This window comes from Pantherophis guttatus, chromosome 4 (assembly GCF_059756535.1).
Source record: "Pantherophis guttatus breed Tessera chromosome 4, ASM5975653v1, whole genome shotgun sequence".
NCBI lineage: Eukaryota > Metazoa > Chordata > Lepidosauria > Squamata > Colubridae > Pantherophis > Pantherophis guttatus.
In genome coordinates this window covers 2183554-2205475 of record NC_142066.1, presented here as the reverse complement: position 1 = coordinate 2205475, position 21922 = coordinate 2183554, and the positions used below count along the sequence as shown (strand labels likewise).

Below are 21922 nucleotides of genomic sequence, written 5' to 3'. Positions count from 1 at the left end.
CGGTGTGTTTTTGTGTGTCAATTGTGCTGCTTTCTTGAACTGATGTAGATTCTTGGTGATGGCTGCTTCGGCCGGGATAATTTTGACAATAAATAAGATAACGCTGAGGGCGAAACGGCGACTCTTTTTAAGTCCACCTCTGCTCGGTCAGCAAAAAAAAACTCCCGAATGTCCTTTTCTGGGGTCCAGAAAATAGACACCTGGATGAGGGTTCAGAACATCTGGATTGGTCTTGGATTCACAAACCCAGCAGCCTGGGAAAAGATGGGCGTGGTAGTCCAAGAATCTAGAGCCGTGATGGTGAACCTGTGGCACGCGGAGCCGTATCTCTGGGCACCCGAACGTTGCCCTAGCTCAGCTCCAGCGTGCATGCACAAGCCAGCCAGCTGATTTTCGGGCCTTCCAGGCCCACTGGAAGTCGGGAGACGGGCTGTTTCCGGCCTCCTAGTGGGGTGGGGAAGGCCTCCTAGAAAGGCTCTGGAGCCTGGGGAGGGTGAAAAACGGGCCTTCCAGTCCCACCAGAAGTCGAGAAATGGGCCTAGAAAGCTTCTGGAGCCTGGGGAGGGTGAAAATCGGGCCTACCAAGCCCACCGTGCCATCGTGTACCAAAAGCGGGGGGAATGGCGGGGTCATGCGCACAGACATGAGGCGGGGCGGATTGAATTATGGGTGTGGGCACACGCGCGCGACACTCCCATGCTCCCCCCCCACTTTTGGCACACGACGGCAAAAAGGTTAGCCATCACTGATCTAAAAGGTGTCTAATTGGTAGTCGGGACTGTTTCCTTCCTTCAATTAGATCAGAGTTTCTGGGCCATTTTAAGACTTGTGGACTTCAACTCCCAGAATTCCCCAGCCAGTCACGTAGGGTAACTTTCTTCACAGATGGTGGGTATGCAGTAAACGTAATATATCTTGACTTCAAGCAAAGTGGGGAAAAAAGAGCTGGCTGGGGAATTCTGGGAGTTGAAGTCCACCTCTCTCATAGTTGCTGGCTGGCGGGGGGATTCTGGGAGTGCATTTACTTACGACCGTTGCAAGAATCCCTGGTCACGTGATCAAATTCAGACGCTTGGCAACGGACTTGTATTTATGACGGTCACAGTGTCCTGGGGTCAGGTGATCCCCTTTTGCGACCTCCTAACAAAGCAAAGTCAATCGGGAAGCCAGATTTGCTTAACAACCAAGTTATTAACTTAACAGCTGCAGTGATTCATTTAACAACCATGTCAAGAAAGTTCATCTCGCTTAGCGAGATTCAGGCGCTTGGCAAATGGCGCCTACTTATGACAGTTGTAGCATCCCCGGCTCACATACAGGCAGTCCTTGACTTGCGACCACAATTGAGCCCCATGTTTCTGTTGTTAAGTGAGACTTGTGTTAAGCACGTTTGGCCCCATTTTGCGCCCTTCCTTGCCACCGTTGTTAAGTGAATCTGGCTTCCTCACTGACTTTGCTTGTCGGAAGGTCGCAAAAGGAGGATCGCGCGACCCCGGGACACTTTGCGTCCGTCATAAATACGAGTCAGCTGCTAAACGCCCAAATTTTGATCCTGTGACCACGAGTCGTAAGTGTAAACAACGTCCCCAAGTCCCTTTTTTTTTCCAGTGCCGTCGTAACTTTGAACGGTCACTAAACAAACCGTTGTTAAGCCGAGGACTACCTATATGAGGTATTGGAATTTTACTCGGAATTTCAAACCCGATATTTTTTTTACAAGTGGCCGAAAAAGAGAGGTGTTATTTTGACAAAATCTGTCGATTTGAATAGAACGACGAACGTCAGACAAACGTGGATCGTTTCGTACTGAATAATACCGCTCTACGATTGTTCACGATATGAAAAATATTGACGGGGGGGGATTTTTTACGTCGTTTTGCAAAATCTGAAAAAGCCCCCAATTCGGACGCGACAGATCGAAAAGAAAAGAAAAAAAAAATAGATTTTTTTGTAAACCAGGACAGCTTTTATAAGACGAGAGAACGAACGAAGCATCTAAAAAGGCTTTTAAATATATATATATATATATAAATATATATATGAGAGATGCCTCGCGGGGTTCTTTCTCTTACTCTTTTGTGCGTGAATGAGGGGAGGCAGATAATGTGTGTGTGTGTGTTGTTTTTTTTAAATGGGCAGGAAACTCGCTTTTAAAAGCCAGCTGAAGACGGGGACCAGGACGATGGTTTTACAGGCGTTTGCAGCTGGATCTGTCTTCGGGTATCACCTGCGAGCAGATGCGTCCCACCTGAAGCCCATTAGAGGGTCCTCCAGCTTTCTAAGAGAGAGCGAGACCCTCGTATGACGAGCTTTTAAAAAGCTCTCTTTTTTCTTTTCTTTTTTTTTAAATCGAAAGCTGAATTAAACAAAAATGGAAGGACCGGAGAGTTATTACAAAAGATTTTTTTCTCTCTCTCTCTTTTTCTCTCTCTCTCTCTCAATGGCTTTACCTTTATCAGGAAGATGCTGGGCTCTCCTATGCCATTAAATGCTTTAAAAAAAAACTCCCGGAAATCCCCCCTTTTTAAATATATATATATATAAAAATATTTTTCTATCGAGACACCTGGTCTACCCCTGATGAAAGCTAAAAAGCTTGAAACAGATCTATACTAGTCTCCCTTTATTTCTTTATCAGCCAAATATAAATTTTATATACTGTATATATATAAAAAACAAAATTGACAAAGGAAAAATGCACTGCAACCATTTGCCTTAAAAGCCAAAATAAGAAAGCAAAAGGAAAAAAAGGGCTCAGATGAATAGACAAATTGAGCCGGGAGGGAAAGCAAGAAAGAAAGAAAGAAAGAAAGAAAGGAAGGAAGGAAGGAAGGAAGGAAGGAAGGAAGGAAGGAAGGAAGGAAGAAGGAAAGAAAGAAAGAAAGAAAGAAAGAAAGAAAGAAAGAAAGAAAGAAAGAAAGAAAGAAAGAAAAACATAAAACCAATTTGTGCTTAAAATTCACCTGAATCAAATCCCAAATGCTACATTTGTACCCTTGAAAAGGAGAAGGGGGGGGTTACATTTCGAGCCCCCCCTTTCCATGAAAACATCTGCCCCCCCCCTTTTTATTTCTCCCGAGGGTGGGGGAGAGTTGGGAGGATTTTCCCCCCACCCAAAAAAAAACCGATTGAAAAAGAGATCTCGGAAGACGAGGAAGGACTCCCGGGAAAAAAAACAATTAGGGAAATATTGGATTTTGTTTGCAGACCGGAACAAGAAATACAGACGGTCCTCGAACTTACGACCGTTTGTTTAGCGACCGAAGTGACGACGGCACGGAAAAAAGGGTCCTTAGGGCCGTTTTTCACACTTAATGACCGTTGCGGCAGCCTCGTGCAACGTCCCGTAATCAAAATTCGGGCGATGGGCCACTGGGATGTATTTACGACGGTTGAAGCGTCCGCGATTTTCTCGACCAATCATGGATTTGCTTAAGGACCGCGTGGTTCGGTTAAGGACTGCGGTGATTCATTTAACGACCGTGGGGAAAATTTGAGCTCCGGCGCAACCCTGATGCAGCGCCCGAGGATCAGGATGATCCTTTGCGACCTTTCCAGCCAGTTTCCGACGAGCAAAGTTAACGGGGGAAGAAGCTGGATTCGCTTAACGACCCGGTGATGGGCTTCGCGACGGCAGCGATTCATCGTCGACTGAAGTGATTCGCTTCGCAACCGGTAATGATTCGCTTAGCAACTGTGACAAAGAAGGGGGTAGCAACCACGTTGCTTAGCAACGGGAATTGTGGTCCGAACGGCGTCGTAAGTCGAGGACTAACTGTAGCAGCAGCTCAATTCTGATTCCAAAGAGAAAGCAGAACTTCCGAAGGGCTGAGAGGCGAGTCTCTGCCAGGGAGAGGATGACAGGATCTCCCAGAACTGAAGGCAAAATCCTTGGAGGATTTGGAGAGGAAAATAAGGTTTTACACTTCCTTCCTTCCTTCCTTCCTTCCTTCCTTCCTTCCTTCCTTCCTTCCTTCCTTTTCTTCTCCTATCCATGTCTCCTTCCTTCCTTTCTTTTTCTTTCTTTCTTTCTTATTCTCCTCCTCCCTCCCTCCCTTTTCTTCTCCTTCCCATCTTCCTTCCTTCCTCTCTCTCTCTTTCTTTCTTCTTCTTTCCTTCTTCCTTCCTTCCTTCTTTCTCTTTCTCTCTTTTCCTTTCTCTTTCTCTTTTTCTCCTTCCTTCCTTCCTACCTTTCTCTCTCTCTTCTTTCTTTCTTCTTCCTTCCTTTTCCATTTTTCCTTCTTTCCTTCCTTCTTTCTCTTTCTTTTCTTTCTCTCTTTCTCCTTTTCTCCTTCCTTCCTTCTTTCCTACCTTTCTCTCTTCTTTCTTCTTCCTTCCTTTTCCATTTTTCCTTCTTTCCTTCCTTCTTTCTCTCTTTCTTTTTCTTTCTTTCTTTCTCTCTTTCTTATTCTCCTCCCTCCCTCCCTTTTCTTCTCCTTCCCATCTTCCTTCCTTCCTCTCTCTCTTTTCCTTTCTTCTTCTTTCCTTCTTCCTTCCTTCCTTCTTTCTCTCTTTTTCTTTCTTTCTTTCTCTCTTTCTTATTCTCCTCCCTCCCTCCCTTTTCTTCTCCTTCCCATCTTCCTTCCTTCCTCTCTCTCTTTTCCTTTCTTCTTCTTTCCTTCTTCCTTCCTTCCTTCTTTCTCTTTCTCTCTTTTCCTTTCTTTTTCTTTTTCTCCTTCCGTCCTACCTTTCTCTCTCTTTCTTCTTCCTTCCTTTTCCATTTTTCCTTCTTTCCTTCCTTCTTTTTCTCTTTTTTTTCTTTCTTTCTCTCTTTCTTATTCTCCTCCCTCCCTCCCTTCCTATTCTTCTCCTTCCCATCTTCCTTCCTTCCTCTCTCTCTCTTTTTCTTTCTTTTTCTTTCTCTTTCTTTTCTTCTTCTTCTACCCCAAAGAAGAGAGAGTCAACCTGTCCTCCAAATTAGCAGAAGGCAGGACAAGAAGCAACGGATGGAAACTAAACAAGGAGAGAAGCAACTTAGAATTAAGGAGAAACTTGCAAACAGTGAGAACAATTAACCAGTGGAACTGCTTGCCACCAGAAGTTGTGGGTGGAGGTTTTCAAGAAGAGATTGGACAACGTTTGTCCAGAGTGGTATAGGGTCTCCTGCTTGAGTAGGGGGTTGGACTAGAAGACCTCCCAGGTCCCTTCCAACTCATTCTGATAAAATTGTCCCAAAACTCAGGAAGCTCAGACGGAAAAAAAAGGACATGCGTTTGTGCCAATCTTGTGTCTTTTTTCAAGTCAGTTTGGACAAGGGGTTTCTCCCCCCCGCCACATCTTCCCGGGATTTACCCAGCATTCCCCAGATTGGGCCTGAAACGGATCCAGTTTTCCCGCATCCCAATTCTCCAGGTTTATCCACCGAGACATTTTAACGCATCGGGGACAAAAAAATTACAACCGTCTTTGCGTCTTTGTAAATCGCTCGTATTTCCGATCCGTTTCCTGCTTTGCAAATTAGGCCTGTCGACGAAGTCAGCCTTGTTGTTTGTGTGTGTGTGTGTGTGTGTGTGTGTTTTAAAAAAAAATCAATTTGTAATAGACTCGGCGGGTGGTAAATTTTAACCTGTGATTAAAATGTTAATCGATTAATCACGTTTGTCTCGGTGCGCCGAGCTGGCGAGAAGAATCGAGGGGGGGGGCATATATTGTGGCGGTGCGGACGGCCCGAGAAAGTTGCTGCACAGCACCTTCGAAGGGTCCCTCCCCCGCCTTCCCCGGGCAGCCCCACTGGATGTGGAGGATGGGAGTTGTAGTCTGCAGTGCTATCTCTCTTCCGCACTCCCACAATCTGGATTACTACCCTGTTTCCCCGAAAATAAGACCCGACCAGAAAATAAGTCCTAGCATGATTTTTCAGGATGCTCGTAATATAAGCCCTACCCGCAAAATAAGCCCCAGTTAGATGGGTGCATTTAGTACCGTATTTCCCTAAAAATAAGACCTAACTGGAAAATAAGCCCTAATGCGTCTTTTGGAGCAAAAATTAATATAAGACCCAGTTTTATTTTCGGGGAATAGTTGGAGATTCCTACGTTATAGGCCCGCAGAGTTTTTCTCAAACTTGAGGATTATAAACGGGGTGGACTTCAACTCCCAGAATTCACTTAACTGCTGTCTCGCTTAGCAGTGGGAATTTGGGGCTCGGTTATGGTCGTAAGACGAGGACTACCTGTTTTCTGTTCTCCACTCGCTGCAGAAGAACTATCTTATTATCTGCATTTCTTTCTTTCTTTCCTTCCTTCCTTCCTTCCTTCCTTCCTTCCTTCCTTCCTTCCTTCTCTTTCTTTTTCTTTCTTTCTTTCTTTCTTTCTTTCTTTCTTTCCTTCCTTCCTTCTTTCTCTTTCTTTCTTTCTTTCTTTCCTTCTCTTTCTTTCTTTCCTTCCTTCTCTTTCTTTCTTTCTTTCTTTCTTTCTTTCTTTCTTTCTTTCCTTCCTTCCTTCCTTCCTTCCTTCCTTCCCTCCTGTCTTTCTTTCTTTCTTTCTTTCTTTCCTTCCTTCCTTCCTGTCTTTCCTTCCTGTCTTTCCTTCCTTCCTTCCTTCCTTCCCTCCTGTCTTTCTTTCTTTCTTTCCTTCCTTCCTTCCTTCCTTTCTTTCTTTCTTTCCTTCCTTCCTTCCTGTCTTTCCTTCCTGTCTTTCCTTCCTTCCTTTCCTCCTGTCTTTCTTTCTTTGTTTCTTTCTTTCTTTCTTTCTTTCTTTCTTTCTTTCCTTCCTTCCTTCCTTCCTTCCTTCCTTCCTTCCTTCCTTCCTTTCCTTCCTTCCTTCCTTCCTTCCTTCCTTCCTTCCCTTTCTTTCTTTCTTTCTTTCTTTCTTTCTTTCTTTCTTTCTTTCTTTCTTTCTTTCTTTCTTTCAAATTTGGGAGGGTTCAGGGTTCCTTCTGCACCCGGGACTCCTGACCTCTGACCTCAACTAAGAAAAAAGCCCAGCGAACTGGGAAACCGTAAGAAACAAAACCTATTTCTTTCCATTCCACAAATTTAAGGGGAAAAAATTCACGCCAGGGCAAAAGATCCCTCTTTTTCCATCGTGCTACGGAGGACGAATTTTAGAAGCCGACGGTTTTCCTGCAAAGGGGGAGACGGTGAAAGCATCCGAAGCCCGTGGCTTTTCCGTGGCTTTGAGAGGAAGATTATAGCATGAAATAATTATAGGTCTTCCGGAGAGTGCAAAGATCATCCAATCTGACCTCTGCGTGCCACGGGGGCAGGATCTGTCACACCCAAACCCTGCAGAGGAGATGAAGTACCAGTGGGGGGGGGGAGACAAGCCACCATCAGGAAAAATTAGACTTGGCCACAAGCCAAGGCGAAGAAAAATGACACACCGTCAGAATCTTCCGTGGGGCACAAAGTTAAGTGGGTTGAAATTGGTGGGTTTTCTAATGGGCGAGAACTTTCCTGCCTCTTTGGAAAAGAGAGAGAGAGAGAGATGATATAGAAGAGAGAGAGAGATGATAGAAGATGGATGGATGGATAGATAGATAGATAGATAGATAGAAGAGAGAGATGATAGAAGATGGATAGATGGATGGATGGATAGATAGATACAGAGATGATATAGAAAGAGAGAGATGATAGAAGATGGATGGATGGATGGATAGATAGATAGATAGATAGATAGATAGATAGATAGATAGAAGAGAGAGATGATAGAAGATGGATGGATGGATAGATAGATAGATAGATAGATGATATAGAAGAGAGAGAGAGATGATAGAAGATGGATGGATAAATAGATAGATAGATAGATAGAAGAGAGAGATGATAGAAGATGGATAGATGGATGGATGGATAGATAGATATAGATAGATGATATAGAAGAGAGAGAGAGATGATAGAAGATGGATGGATAAATAGATAGATAGATAGATAGAAGAGAGAGATGATAGAAGATGGATGGATGGATAGATAGATAGATAGATAGATAGATAGATAGATAGAAGAGAGAGATGATAGAAGATGGATAGATGGATGGATGGATAGATAGATACAGAGATGATATAGAAAGAGAGAGATGATAGAAGATGGATGGATGGATAGATGGACGATAGAAGATGGATGGATAGATAGATAGATAGATAGATAGATAGATAGATAGATAGATAGATAATATAGAAAAGAGAGAGAGATGATAGAAGATGGATGGATGGATAGATAGATAGATAGATAGATAGAAGAGAGAGATGATAGAAGATGGATAGATGGATGGATGGATAGATAGATACAGATGATATAGAAAGAGAGAGATGATAGAAGATGGATGGATGGATAGATGGACGATAGAAGATGGATGGATAGATAGATAGATAGATAGATAGATAGATATAGATAGATGATATAGAAGAGAGAGAGATGATAGAAGATAGATAGATAGATAGATAGATGATATAGAAGAGAGAGAGATGATAGAAGATAGATAGATAGATAGATAGATAGATAGATAGATAGATAGATAGATGATATAGAAGAGAGAGAGATGATAGAAGATAGATAGATGATAGAGAGAGATGATAGAAGATGGATAGATGGATAGATGGACGATAGAAGATGGATGGATAGATAGATAGATAGATAGATATAGATGATATAGAAGAGAGAGAGATGATAGAAGATGGATGATAGATAGAAGAGAGAGAGATGATAGAAGATGGATGATAGATAGAAGAGAGAGAGAGATGATAGAAGATGGATAGATGGATGGATAGATGGATGGACAGATAGATGATAGAAGATGGATGAATGGATAGATAGATAGATAGATATAGATAGATGATATATAAGAGAGAGAGATGATAGAAGATGGATAGATGGATAGATATTTACTAAAGAAGAAAAGAGAATGGAGGAAAGAACGGAAACAGAGAAAATTGGCACTGATTGAAACATACAGGCAGTCCTTGATTTACGACCGTTCATTTAGTGACTGTCCGAAGTTGCAACAGCACTGAAAAAAAGTGACTTAGGATCATTTTTCACACTTACGACTGTTGCAGACTCCCCCATGATCATGTGATCCAAATTTACATGATTGGCAACTGACTTGTATTTATGACGATCGCAGCCTCCCGGGATCACGTGATTCCCCTTTTTGCGACCTTCCGGCAAAGCAAAGTCAACAGGGAAGCCAGATTCACTTAACAACCACATGATCCACTTAACAACCGCTGAGATTCACTGAGCAACGATGGCAAGGAAGGTCATAAAATGGGCTTAACAAAATTCACTTCACAACCGTCTCGCTTAGGAACAGATATCTGAGGCTCCCTTACGGTCATAAGTCGAGGACCACCTGTAGAGAGAAGTCTCTAGAACTGGCACCACCTTCTTGTAGTCATGTTTACAGGTAGTCCTCGACTTACGATCGTTTGTTTAGTGACCGAAGTGACAACGGCGCTGAAAAAAAGTGACTTAGGACCATTTTTCACACTTACGACTGTTGATCAAAGTGATCAAAATTGGGATGCTTGGCTGACTCATAGTTATGACCAGCAGTGGGTTTCCAATATTGTTACCGCCGGTTTATCACCCTTTGGCGACCTTCTCACGAGCAAAGTCCACGGGGAAGCCGGATTCACTTAAGGACTAGTGATTCGCTTAGTGACACGAAAGGTGGTAAAAACAGGACAAAACTCGCCGAACCCCCGTCTCGCTTAGCAACAGAAACGTGGGGCTCATTTTTGCGGTCGTAAGCCGAGGACGACCAGTACGGGACAAGTCCTACAGAATTGGCGCCCCCTCATTCTAATCATATTTTATTTTCCGTGCGTGAATGCACGGATTTAATTTTGGGGATTTCGCAAGTTTTCCTGATTTTATTTTTATTTTTTGCGCTTACTTAGCCTAACGTTGTCGACTCCCGGAAAGGAACAGTACGTTGTGTAACTATGAATTTTGTGCATGCGTGTTTGCTCGGGAGTGTTACACACCCCTCGAGAGGTGGGATTCACACATACGCCGGAGCTGGATAGCGAAGGGGGAGGGAAAGAAAGAAAGAACAGATTCTCCGTGTAGGAGATAAAAAGACTAAACACCTTCGACACCTCGACATCTGTTCGCCGAGGAATCACAGGTGAGCGTCAAGAAGCGGAAGGAAATGTTTTCGCACCTAGGCAAGTGTGCTGCTCTTCACCGTCGGGTTGTGACTTTGCCGCTGTGTCATCTGCTCGCTCAGGACAGATGTGAGGGACCCGTTTCTTGGAAGCTCTTCGGGGAGGATCCAGAAAAGCAGATGGTGATTTTTGGAACATCGTCTTCAGAAGTTGTTTTCGTGAAGACCAGGGGTCTACAAACTTCAACGTGGAACATTTTCATGAAGACCAGGGGTCTTCAAGCTTCAAGGTAGAACATCACCTTGAGAAGTTGTTTTTGTGTAGACCAGCGGTCTCCAAAGTTCAAGATGGAATATCATCTTGAGAAGTTGTTTTTGTGTAGACCAGGGGTCTCCAAACTTCAAGGTAAAACATCACCTTGAGAAGTTTCTTTCATGTAGACCAGGGGACTCCAAGCTTCAAGGTGGAACGTGACCCTGAGAAGTTGTTTTCATGAAGACCAGGGGTCTCCAAACTTCAAGGTGGAACGTGACCGTGAGAAGTTGTTTTCATGAAGACCAGGGGTCTCCAAACTTCAAGGTGGAATATGACCTTGAGGAGTTGTTTTCATGAAGACCAGGGGTCTCCAAATGTCAAGGTAGAACATCACCTTGAGAACTTGTTTTCGTGTACACCAGTGGTCTCCAAACTTCAAGATGGAATATCATCTTGAGAAGTTGTTTTTGTGTAGACCAGGGGTCTCCAAACTTCAAGGTGGGACGTGACTGTGAGAAGTTGTTTTCATGAAGACCAGGGGTCTCCAAACTTCAAGGTGGAACGTGACATTGAGAACTTGTTTTCGTGTAGACCAGCGGTCTCCAAACTTCAAGATGGAATATCATCTTGAGAAGTTGTTTTTGCGTAGTCCTCAGCCAGTACGATGAATTCTGGAAGTTGAAGACTGCAAGACTTAAAGTTGCCAAGTTTGGAGACCCCTGACGTAGGCCACTGTACCTCAAACTCAGCGATGTTAAGATGGGTGGACTTCAGCTCCCACAACTTTGACGTCCACCCATCTTAACGTCCTCAAGTTTGAGAAACAGTGATCTACATAATGATAATGGAGGTGTCCACAGAGTTGGGAGGTGCCCACACAGAAGACCAAACATGGTCCAGATGATGGCGGCAACCAGGACTTCACAACAACAAACTCAACTTTTTTTTTGAGGAGGTCACTTCTAAGGGCTCCAGAAACATCTTTGGAAAACCACCAGGTTCTTGAGAAGACCTTCTGGAGAACGTATGGATGAACATTTTTGATTCTTCAAGAAGAAGGTCAGAACAAACATCTTCAGAAGACCAACCTCGAATCTGCTCAGGTCTTGTTCAAGGTCAAAAATTTGGCTGATCTTTCGGGTCAGGGATTTGCTGTAGGCCAGAAGAAAGAGCCCCGCCCCCCAAAAAGGAACAATTTCCAAATTTTAGAGGTGTGGATGAATACAGGTAGTCCTCAACTTACAACCACAATTGACCCCCCCAACATTTCTGTTGCTAAGTGAGACGGTTAAGTGAGTTTTGCCCAATTTTACGACCTTTCTTTGCCACTGTCGTCAAGGTAAGCACTGCGGTTGTTAAGTCAGTAACAACGTCAGTAACACAGGCGTTAAGTGAATCCGGTTCCTCTGCCGGCACCCGGGACGCTGCGACCGTCATAAATACAAACCAGTTGCCAAGCATCTGAATTTTGATCAAGTGATCCCGGGGATGCTGCAACCGTCGTAAGTGTGAAAAACGGCGGTAAGTCCCTTTTTTCCGTGCCGTTGGGACTTTGGATGGTTACGCAACAAACTGTTATAAGTAGAGGACAGTGGTGGGTTCCACATATTCTTACCACCAGTTCACCGCGGACGCCTTCTGCAGATGGCCTCGAAAACGTGGCTAAATACATTACATTATATCCAAGCAGTCGCCGCTACCAATTCGCCCGAACTGGTACGAACCAGCTGAATCTCACCTCTGATCCACCTCTGATTTACCCGGCTCTTTTTGGTCTCTCCCCACAAATGAGATGCAGCAAAGTCAGCTGGAAACAGAGGGGGCCAAAAGAGAGAGGACGACGACAATGGAAGGCAACACAATTTTTAACACGCACCCAGGGCCCCCCCCGTTTCAAATTGTGCTGCAGGCAAGCTTTGTAAGTCACACATCACAGGGGCAGCAGCGACAGGCAGACAAGAGTTTTGCAAAACAGCGGAGTAACAAGACGTAAACCAGGCGTTGCCATCCAACCGGCGTTTTCCAAAATTTTATGCGGTAAAGCAATAAAGAAAACTCTAGAAAGTTTTCCACGCAGCCGGTCCTGGTCTTATGACCGCAATTGAAACCGGACTTGCCATTGCAGCTCTCGAGCGACTCGTGCCTGATTTTATAACCTTTTTGGCCCTGGGGATTAATTGCTGCAGTTGTTAAGTGAATCGTGCGGTCATTAAACGAATCTGGCTTCCTCCCCCATCGACGCGGAGTGTTGGAAGCTGGCCGGGGAGGTCGCAACGGGCGATCACGTGACCCCGGGAGGCTGCAACCGTCGTAAAAGACATGCCAGTTGCTACGCGCTCCAATTTTGATCACATGACAGTCGTAAGTGCGAAGACCCTTTTTTTCAGGGTCATTGTGACTTTGCATGAGTGGTGCAGGGCCTAGAGATGGAGCTATTGGCTCATAATCAGGAGGCTGTGAGTTCGATCCTAGGTAGAGGCAGATATTTCTCTCTGGGCACAATGAGAATATATCTGCTGAACAAAACTCCGCACTGGCGACAAGAAAGGCATCCGGCCAGTAAAACACTTTGCTAGCTTCATTCAGTTGGCCAGACTCCACCCCGCAAGGGTCATCAAAAGGAGATGATTGTGACTTTGAATGGTCACTAAGTGAATGTTTGCACATGGAGGATTTCCTATATTAGGTCAGATTATTACAGATAGTCCTCAATTTACAACGGTTCATTTAGTGATGTTTCAAGTTACAACAGCCCTGTAAAAAACGACATGACCATTTTTCACACTTATGACCGTCGCCGCATCCCTGTGGTTACAGGACCAAAATTCGGACGCTTGGCAACCGACTCATATTTATGACAGTTACAGGGTCCCAGGGTCACATGATCCCCTTTTGCGACCGTCCGACAAGTCGACGGGGAAGCCAGATTCACTTAACAACCGTGTGGCTAACTTAACACCTGCAACGATTGCCTTGACAACTGTTGTAAAACGGGACAAAACTGGCTTAGCAACCGTCTCGCTTAGCGACAAACATTTCGGTCGTATGTCGAGGACTATCTGTAGTTCATTTAATCATGGTTCTTGCTTGAGGAAGGGGTCTTCACACCCATTGTTATGTGACGGGACCACCCGACGTATGACAGATTTAACTCTCTTCTTTTTGACCGAGAAATCTAGATTTAATCTCTGATCTCTGTGCTGAATCCAGAGCTAAAACTTTGCAAATAAATCCTCCTTTTCACCTTATTATGTTGAGATGAGACGTTAAAAGAGAATGAAGCCAGACTAGCTTCCCTCGACCCCCCCAACGTAAACCAGAACAAACCACCATCGACCAGAACAAACACATATCCCTTTCGCTCCGTACCCGATTAGAGACCAAATTCAGAGTTCAACTGTTATTCTCGCGTGAATTAATCCAGATCGAAATATTGAAAAGTCGAGAAAGAAGACGGATTCCCGGTCAGGAGAGCATCTGTGGATTTTTTTAAAAAATTCAAAATGGCACCCGTGTTTGTGTGGCCAAATCTCTGCCCTACTTTTTCATGCGTGTGGCGCAGGCGTGTCACATGAAACACGGGAGGGGGGCTTCCCTTGCACAATCAGAGCTGCCATCTTCACTTGTTTCTGTAACACCCCCGCTCTTCCAGATGTGGCTGAGGGATAGTGAATATTCGGAGTCTTTTTTTGGAGAGCGTGCGCGTTCGTGGCCAGAGAGACGGGGATGCGCCAGCCTCCAAAAGGACAGTATTTTCACAAGCCGCCACATGTGAAAGATGTGTAGGATGCTCGGGTGTAGATTTCTGGTCACAAAAAAACTGTGGCAGATTTTTTTTTTTTAACCCTAAATATTTGTGGTGGATTTATTTTAACACGAAATTATTCGTGACGCACTTTTTTCAACGCAAAATCTTTGCGGCGGACTTTTTCGAACACGAAATATTTGCGGCGGACTTTTTTAAATCTGAAAATGGTGGTGGGTTGGGTTTTTTTTTTAATACGAAATATTTGTGGTAGAATTTTTTAACGTGAAATATTTGTGGTAGAATTTTGTTTTAACGTGAAATATTTGTGGCGGAGGGCTTTTAAGATGAAATATTTGTGGAAGGCTTTTTTTAACCTGAAAATTGTGGTGGGTTTTTTTTTTTAATACGAAGTATTTGTGGTAGAATTTTTTAACATTAAATATTTGTGGTAGAATTTTGTTTAATGTGAAATATTTGTGGCGGGGTTCTTTTAAGATGAAATATTTGTGGCGGAGTTCTTTTAAGATGAAATATTTGTGGAAGGCTTTTTTTAACCTGAAAATTGTGGTGGGTTTTTTTTTTTAATACGAAGTATTTGTGGTAGAATTTTTTAACGTGAAATATTCGTGGCAGAGTTCTTTTAATATGAAATATTTGTGGAAGGCTTTTTAACACAAAATATTTGTGGAAGGCTTTTCTTTAAACCTGAAATACTGGTGGTGGACTTTTTTTAAATACAAAATATTTGTGGCAGATATTTTTTTTCACACGAAATATTTGTGGCAGATTTTTTTTTAACACGAAATATTTGTGGCAGATTTTTTTAACACGAAAGATTTGTGGCAGATTTTTTTTGAACGCGAAATATTTGTGGCAGATTTTTTTTAAACACGAAAGATTTGTGGCAGATTTTTTTTTCACACGAAATATTTGTGGCAGACTTTTTGAACATGAAATTTTGCTGCAGACCTTTTTACAACGGAAAATATTTGTGGCCGATGTTTTTTAACGCGAAATATTTGTGGCACCCATTTTTTTGAATACCGCTCGAGCATTGGGCCGGTCTCCAATTCCTGTTCAAATCCCAGATCTACCTTGGCAAATCTGATGTTTTATGCCACTTATTATGAAGGCAACTATCCCATTTTTGTGCTGAAAAACAAGCCCAACCACCCTGAATATCTGAGCCATCAACTCATGCGAGGGGAAACAACATCACACTGAGCTCACTCATCCTTACACACGCACACGGGCTTTTCGCCACATCACCACAACTGATTCCTTCTCTTTCCCCCCCCCCCGTCCCTTTCCACCATCTTGGGCACGTGTATTGGTGTCACCTTCTGCGCGGAAAGACGTTTTCCCTTTCCGATAGGGAGGTCAGCCAATTAATTGACTCATTAACTTATCGCATTTAAATAAATCTCCATATTAGAACGGGCTGGATTCACGGCCTTGTCAAAGGAAAATAATGAGAGAACTTGCAACGGAATAATTAAAACCTATGTGGGCAGGACAGGAAGTTCGTACGGGGAGTCTTATCATTGTTTGGGAAAAATCTTACTTCCAACTTCTAGAGAGCTTTCAAGGATTCACCCCAAGCACATGTTGATAGATCTACTGAAGTCCTACTTCTCCAGCAAAGTACAGGATCCCCCCAAACAGGTCCATCTTCCAACAGGTCCATCCCACACCCCAAAACACATAACAGCTGCCACCTAACTATTGCCACATTGTCAGAGAGCACAACCCAACTGGAAGATCTTCAGAACGTGTCTTCTCCAGCGTGGCATCTTGGAGAGATCAGAAAGGAGAAGAAATGTACAAGGTCCATCTTCCAGCTGGTCCAGCACACACCCCAAAACACATAACAGCTGCCACCTAACTATTGCCACATTGTCAGAGAGCACAACCCAACTGGAAGATCTTCAGAACGTGTCTTCTCCAGCGTGGCATCTTGGAGAGATCAGAAAGGAGAAGAAATGTACAAGGTCCATCTTCCAGCTGGTCCAGCACACACCCCAAAACACATAACAGGTGCCACCTAACTATTGCCACATTGTCGGAGAGCCCAACTCAACTCGCAGGTCTTCAGAATGTGTCTTCCCCAGCGTGGCATCTTGGAGAGAGGAGGAGGAGGAGGAGAAGATGAATCAACCAGGTACTTCCATCCCTGAGGTTCAACTTTTCCGAGCCAACGTGGGCAGAACAGAGTCTGGATTCTCCTTCCACCTGTTGTAGCAACCAAGGACGGTTGAGTTGGACCTCCAGAGAAGGTGTACAGCTCTTCCACTTGGCCACCCCAATTTGCTCAACTTCTGAAACAACTTCTCCTTCCCTTCCTCTAGAGTCCCCTTCAAGGGAAAGGAGAAGAACAAGCACACCTCTCTCTTCCAACGGAACCGAAGGGTTGACATTTTACGGATCCCACCGAGGAAGACCAACGCGGGGACAATACCCAACGCAAGAGGGAGAGCCTTGTGCATCCCATTATCAAGTGGGGATACCTCCGAAGGGATCCCCAATCCTAGAAGAGACCCTCCTTCAGGTCTCTTCTGTCCAGTTTCCCCCTTCGGCTTCCATCAGGCTCTCCCTGGGCCCTCAACCCATTGTTCTCCTCTGGTTTTCAAGACGGGGCAGGGTCTCCTCCCTCCCCCACACCCCAAAACCTGGAACAGGGGACATTTTCCCCTTTGGAGGAGAGGGTTAAAAGGAGGGAAATAGAATCAAAACATCAGAAGTCAGGCGGGAGGAAAATACACAGCGTGATTTAGGCAAATAGGGCTCATTAGTTCTAATATATATATTCCTGTTGCTAGGAAGCGTTGCCTTGCATAGCGACAGCCTGCAAATTGTAGCACTTACGAATCACAGTGTTTTTCTCTCTCTCTCTCTCCTTCTCCCCTCTAATGGGCAAGAGAGTGGTTTTTCTGGCAGCCCCTCTCAAAGCTCGCCTCTTCCCCTCGACCCCCAATTCTTCTCTCTCGCTTCCCCCCCCCGCATCCCTCCACGGGGGACCCTTCCCCGAGAAAAAAAAAAATGACATCACCCCAAATTAACTCAGTTCTGGGCCTCTCCCCTCCTGCCTCTCTCAAAAGTGTGCAAGGGAAGACTTGAGTTTCAGAAGTTGTTGGGGGGGATTGGAGCCACAATTGTTAACAGATGAGGAGCAGGCCGGACTCCCGGGGGAGCGTGTAAGTGTGTGTGTGTGGGAGAGAGAGAGCTGGGGGGAAAGACAAAAGTGTCCAGGATTATCCAGAGTTGGAAAGTGACTGGCAGGCGTGAAAACTGGTCTGAAAAATCAGGAAGGAGAAGAAAAATAAGTTCTGTTTTGGTTCCCCCACAACTCCCCATCTTTGAACAAGGCATGGGCTTCGTCCCTCCCCCTCCCCTGCACAAAGACACACAATCACACACACACACACACTCCTTTCCAAGGCAAGAAGTTACACTTAATCCGGTTCCAAGCCACTTTTCAAAGGCTTTTGCAGAGATCAAGTCCTGCTTTGAAGGGAGGGAAGGAGAGAACGAGAGCGAGCGAGCAAACCAGATTGTGTCGGATTTCACAATTTTTAATTCGTGCAAGAATGCAAGGAGAGGTGGAGAAACACACACACACTTACACATACACGTAAAACCGCTCCCCCCCCCATCGCAGCGGCCACACGCCCCGTAGGTAAATGCAAAAATTACAATCCAGACAGACCCACCCCATCGCAAAAGTGGGAAGCACCAGCAAGATGCACAGCCAGAGACACAGAGAGAAAGAGAGACACACAGACACACAATCCCCTACCTTGAGATGCCCTCTGTGTGTGTATTTGTGTTTGTGTGTGTGTCTCTCTCTCTTTATCTCCCTCTCCCCCCCCTCCCCTCTCTCTTTGAATAGCCATAAATGCCCACCCAGATACATTGCGGTTAAAAGTAGACTATACATCCAGTAAAGTTAATTAATCCAACAGCTTCATTGCAAGGTTCACAGACCTCGGTTTTATTTTAATTTCCTTTTTTTTTTTTTGTCTTCTGCGATTGCCAAAACTGGGGGGGGGGGAAACAAGACAAAGAAAACCCCAAACAAGAAGTGCTGACATTCCAGACTAAACTTGCAAGAAAACCAGTTTAGGATGACGAGTTCTCTCGCCAGCCAACTTTGAGATACGGTCCAAGAAGTAATCTTTCGCGGGCATAATCTAGGAAACTTGACCAAGCAAGCTGAATTTGATGCCCAAACTGAGCAGTGGAAGGGGGTGGTATGTGGTGGAAATCACATTTCTTTTTTGGGGGGTGGGGGAGAGGAGGGAAGACAGAGGGAGAAAATTGTTTCTCTGTCTGTCTTGTGTCTGTAGACACCCCCTTCCCCGCAGGTCTTAGCCAAGGCGATGCCAATATATTTTTTTTCACCCCGGTTTTTTTTTTTGCTCCCAAAGTAGAAGTGGGGGTGAAAAAAAATGGAGATTGGCAAAAGTTTGGGGAAGGGAAAATAAGTGAAGTTCAGGATTTCACGCGTGGCCAGAAACTTCTCCTTTCTTCATCCTCTTCGACTTTGCCCCAAATCAAACCAGGGTGTCTACTTTCCCCACCACCACCACAGAAACCCCTGGGCATCTCCAAATGCTGATATTTTCCCGGCCTCCCGCTTTCCTCTTTGCTCAAAGCATCTGCTTCCAAATACCATTAAAACACAAAGCAAAAAAGCCACTCAACCTCGCCAGATTTTGTTACCAAAAAAAAAAAAAAAAGCCATTTTAAAAATTATGATGATGATGATTTTTTTTCCCCAACCCAACCCAAGGTGCAAATCTTCCCAGCACCTGAAGCTGCTTCCCCAGACAATACCTGGATTTTCCCAGGCCCGAGAAAAATGAAAAGGCTTACTTTTTGTTCGAAGTGTTCCAATAAATAGGTTCCAGGCTGAGTCCGTCTACAAACAAGAGTTCCCAAAAACAGAGATTCAAAGCCATATAAAATCCAACTCCAGAGTTTTCAAAGGCCATCACTGCAAAAAAAATGAGAGTCAGGGGCGGCCAGGGGGAGGCCGGCACCAACTCCCCTCCGGTTTCTCCTTCCCTTTCTTTCTTTCTTTTTTTTTTCTTCCCTTTCTTTCTTCTTTTTGCCTTTGTTTTTCTTTTTTGGACAATCTCACCCCCGCCGGTTTTCAAGAGGCAATTCCGAATCCCCTCCTTGACGAGGCAGGGTGGGAAAAATAAGCAGAGAGACACAGAGAGAGAGAGAGGGGCGCATACCAAATATATCTATTCGAGGGAGAAAGAGAGGCAGAAAAAAAGAGAGAGAGAAAGAAAGAAAGAGAGAGAGGGAGAGAGAGAGAAGAGTTTTGGGGTTGCTTTCTTTCTTTGTTTTTCTTTAAGGAAAGAATCTACTAGATCTCGCAACAAAGTTTTCTAAATCCTCTCTTTTGCACCAGTGTCTGGGCTGATGCGAAAAGTTTCCACCACTTCCAAAGACTTGCCCAAAGGAAGGGCATTTTTCCCCCCTCTCTCTTCCTGCTGGAAAGAAAAAGAAAGAAAGAAAGAAAGAAAGAAAGAAAGAAAGAAAGGAAGGAAGAGGAAGAAAGGAAGGAAGGAAGGAAGGTAGGAAGGAAGGAAGGGGAAAGGATGGTAAGAGAGGAAGGAAAGAAAGGATGGTAAAAGGAAGGAAGGGAGAAAGGAAGGAAGGAAAGAAAGAAAGAAAGAAAGGTGAACCAAGAATCAAATCCAGAAAAGCAGAAATTTCATCCAGTCAGCTCCTTCAGCCTCTCTGCTTCCAGATCCTCAGGGAGGTGTGGAAAAGTGTGTAAGACAGAAGAAAAAGGGGGGGGAGAGAGAAGGAGGAGGAATTCATTTGCAAGGCCCCCCCCCTCCTCTATTTTTCCATCCCTCCGCAGCGCTGATTTGGGGGCTCGGCGACCTCCTCCTCCTGGTTTTTTTTCCCCTTTCCTTCCTTCCCCAGCAACGAAGAAAACTCCAACGATGGATGATGCAGAGAGAAAGAGAGAGAGACAGACAGACACAGAGAGAGACAGAGACAGAGAGAGAGAAAAAAATAAAAATAAAATAAAATATGAGAATCAGAAAATCAGGGAGGATTTTTTTCCCCTTCGCCCCTCTCTCCCTTCTTGTTCTTTCTTTCTCTTTCTCTCTCTCTCTCTCTCTCTTTTTTGGGGGGGAGGAAAGAGGCAGAGAGAAAGGGAGGAGTGAAGAATTGGCGAGCGCGAAAAAGCGGAATGAAGGAGACAGTTTTCCCCCAACACAGAGGACCGGAGTCTGAAGATGAAAGAAGATACGGAACGCGGATGCTTTTCCTCTCTCTCTCACTCTCTTTTTGGAGGAGAGGAGGAGGAGGAGGGGGAGGAGGGGGGAAAAAAGGGAGGAAAGAGAGAGAGAGAGAAAAAAAAAAGAAAAAAAAAGAGAGAGAAAGAACTTCAGCCCAAATGGAAGGAAAGAAGGAAGGAAGGGAACAGCCCCGAAGGAGGAGAAAAAAAATAAAACAAAAAAACGAGACAGCAGCTCCCTTTGCAAGAATGTACAAATCCGGGAGATGGAAGGAGAGGCGTCGCCTTTGCAAGACAATTGCAATTTTTCAAAGCAAAAAGGACATTTGAAAGCATACACACAAATAATAATAACAATAACAATAACAATAATAATTGGGAGGGGTTGTTTGGTGCCTTCTCTCTCTCTCTCTTTCTTTCTCTCTCTTTCTCTCTCTCTCTCTTTCTTTCTCTCTCTTTCTCTCTCTCTCTCTCTCTTTCTTCCCCCCCACCCCACCCCAAATCCCTTTCTTTCTTTCTTTCTTTCTTTCTTTTTTTCTTTCTTTTTGTCTTCCCCCTCCAGGTGAATGGAAAGGGTGGGAGATTAATGGCAGAGCTGCCTTTTAAAGGCGTCAGCATATTTTAAATATAGCCGGAATTTGTCAGGGAAAAAAGGAGAAAGAGAGAGGGGGGGAAAAAAAGGGTGGAGGGGAAGGACAGGTGGGAGGGGGGGGGCAGGAGGAGGAGGAGGGAAACGGGGTGGGGTGGGGGACACGCAGGAGGAAAGGGGGGGCCTGTGCCCCCTCCCTCCCTCCCTCCCTCTCTCTCCCCCACCCCTCCTTACACAAATTAAGGCATTGTGTCTGGATGTTCCCAAGCTCGCCAGATGTGGTTTGGAAGATTTTGGAAAGAGGGGGGCAAAAATAATTCACTTTTGCGGAGATGTTCCTTCAACTTTTTTTCGGGGGTCTCCCAGGCAGAAGCTGCACCTGTTGAATTTCCGGATAGATAGATAGATAGATAGATAGATAGATAGATAGATAGATAGATAGATAGATAGATAGATATACATACACATACATATCTTTTCGGGGCGCTAAATGAAGATCTCGTGGCCTGATGTTGGGCGTGGCTGAAAAAAGGAGGACTAGGATGCCCTTGGGGCGACTGGGGTTAGAGGCGGCCCCAAAGATGGCGGGGGGGAGGCCGTGCCCCCCAAAGTCTCCCCACACCTAAAGGGGAAACAATGGGAATCGTGGAGTTTTAAGGAAACTCTTTTGTCAAAACCTCAGTTTTCCTAAATCAGCCGTGCTAAGAACTACAACTCCCAGAATTCCTAGCAGTGGAACAGCCGTGCTTGCAAGGAGATTCTGGGAACTGCCCAGCCGGAATTCTCACTCATTTAGCTGGGCTAGAACTACAACTCCCAGAATTCTTAGCCAGCAGAATATTCAGGCCGGCTGGGGATTCTGGGAACCGCCGAACTAAACCCACAGCCGGTAGTTCTAACCAGCAGGGTCGGAACTACAGCTCCCAGAATCCCTAGCAGGGGAACATCCATGCTGCTGGGGATTCTGGGAACTGTCAAGCAAGCACCACACCTAGTCCCTCAACCAGCTGTGCTA

General features: G+C 44.8%; 1 protein-coding gene across 1 annotated transcript in view; it reads right to left on the bottom strand.

Moving 5' to 3' along the window:
* The window catches only part of EFNB3 (ephrin B3), a 65571-nt gene extending 45201 nt beyond the window's left edge, over positions 1-20370 (bottom strand). The window contains exon 1 of the mRNA XM_034408131.3: positions 18926-20370. Coding sequence (XP_034264022.1) covers positions 18926-19044 — 119 coding nt within the window. The 5' untranslated portion in view covers positions 19045-20370. The remainder of the gene's footprint in view (positions 1-18925) is intronic.
* Between the last annotated feature and the right edge of the window lie 1552 nt (positions 20371-21922).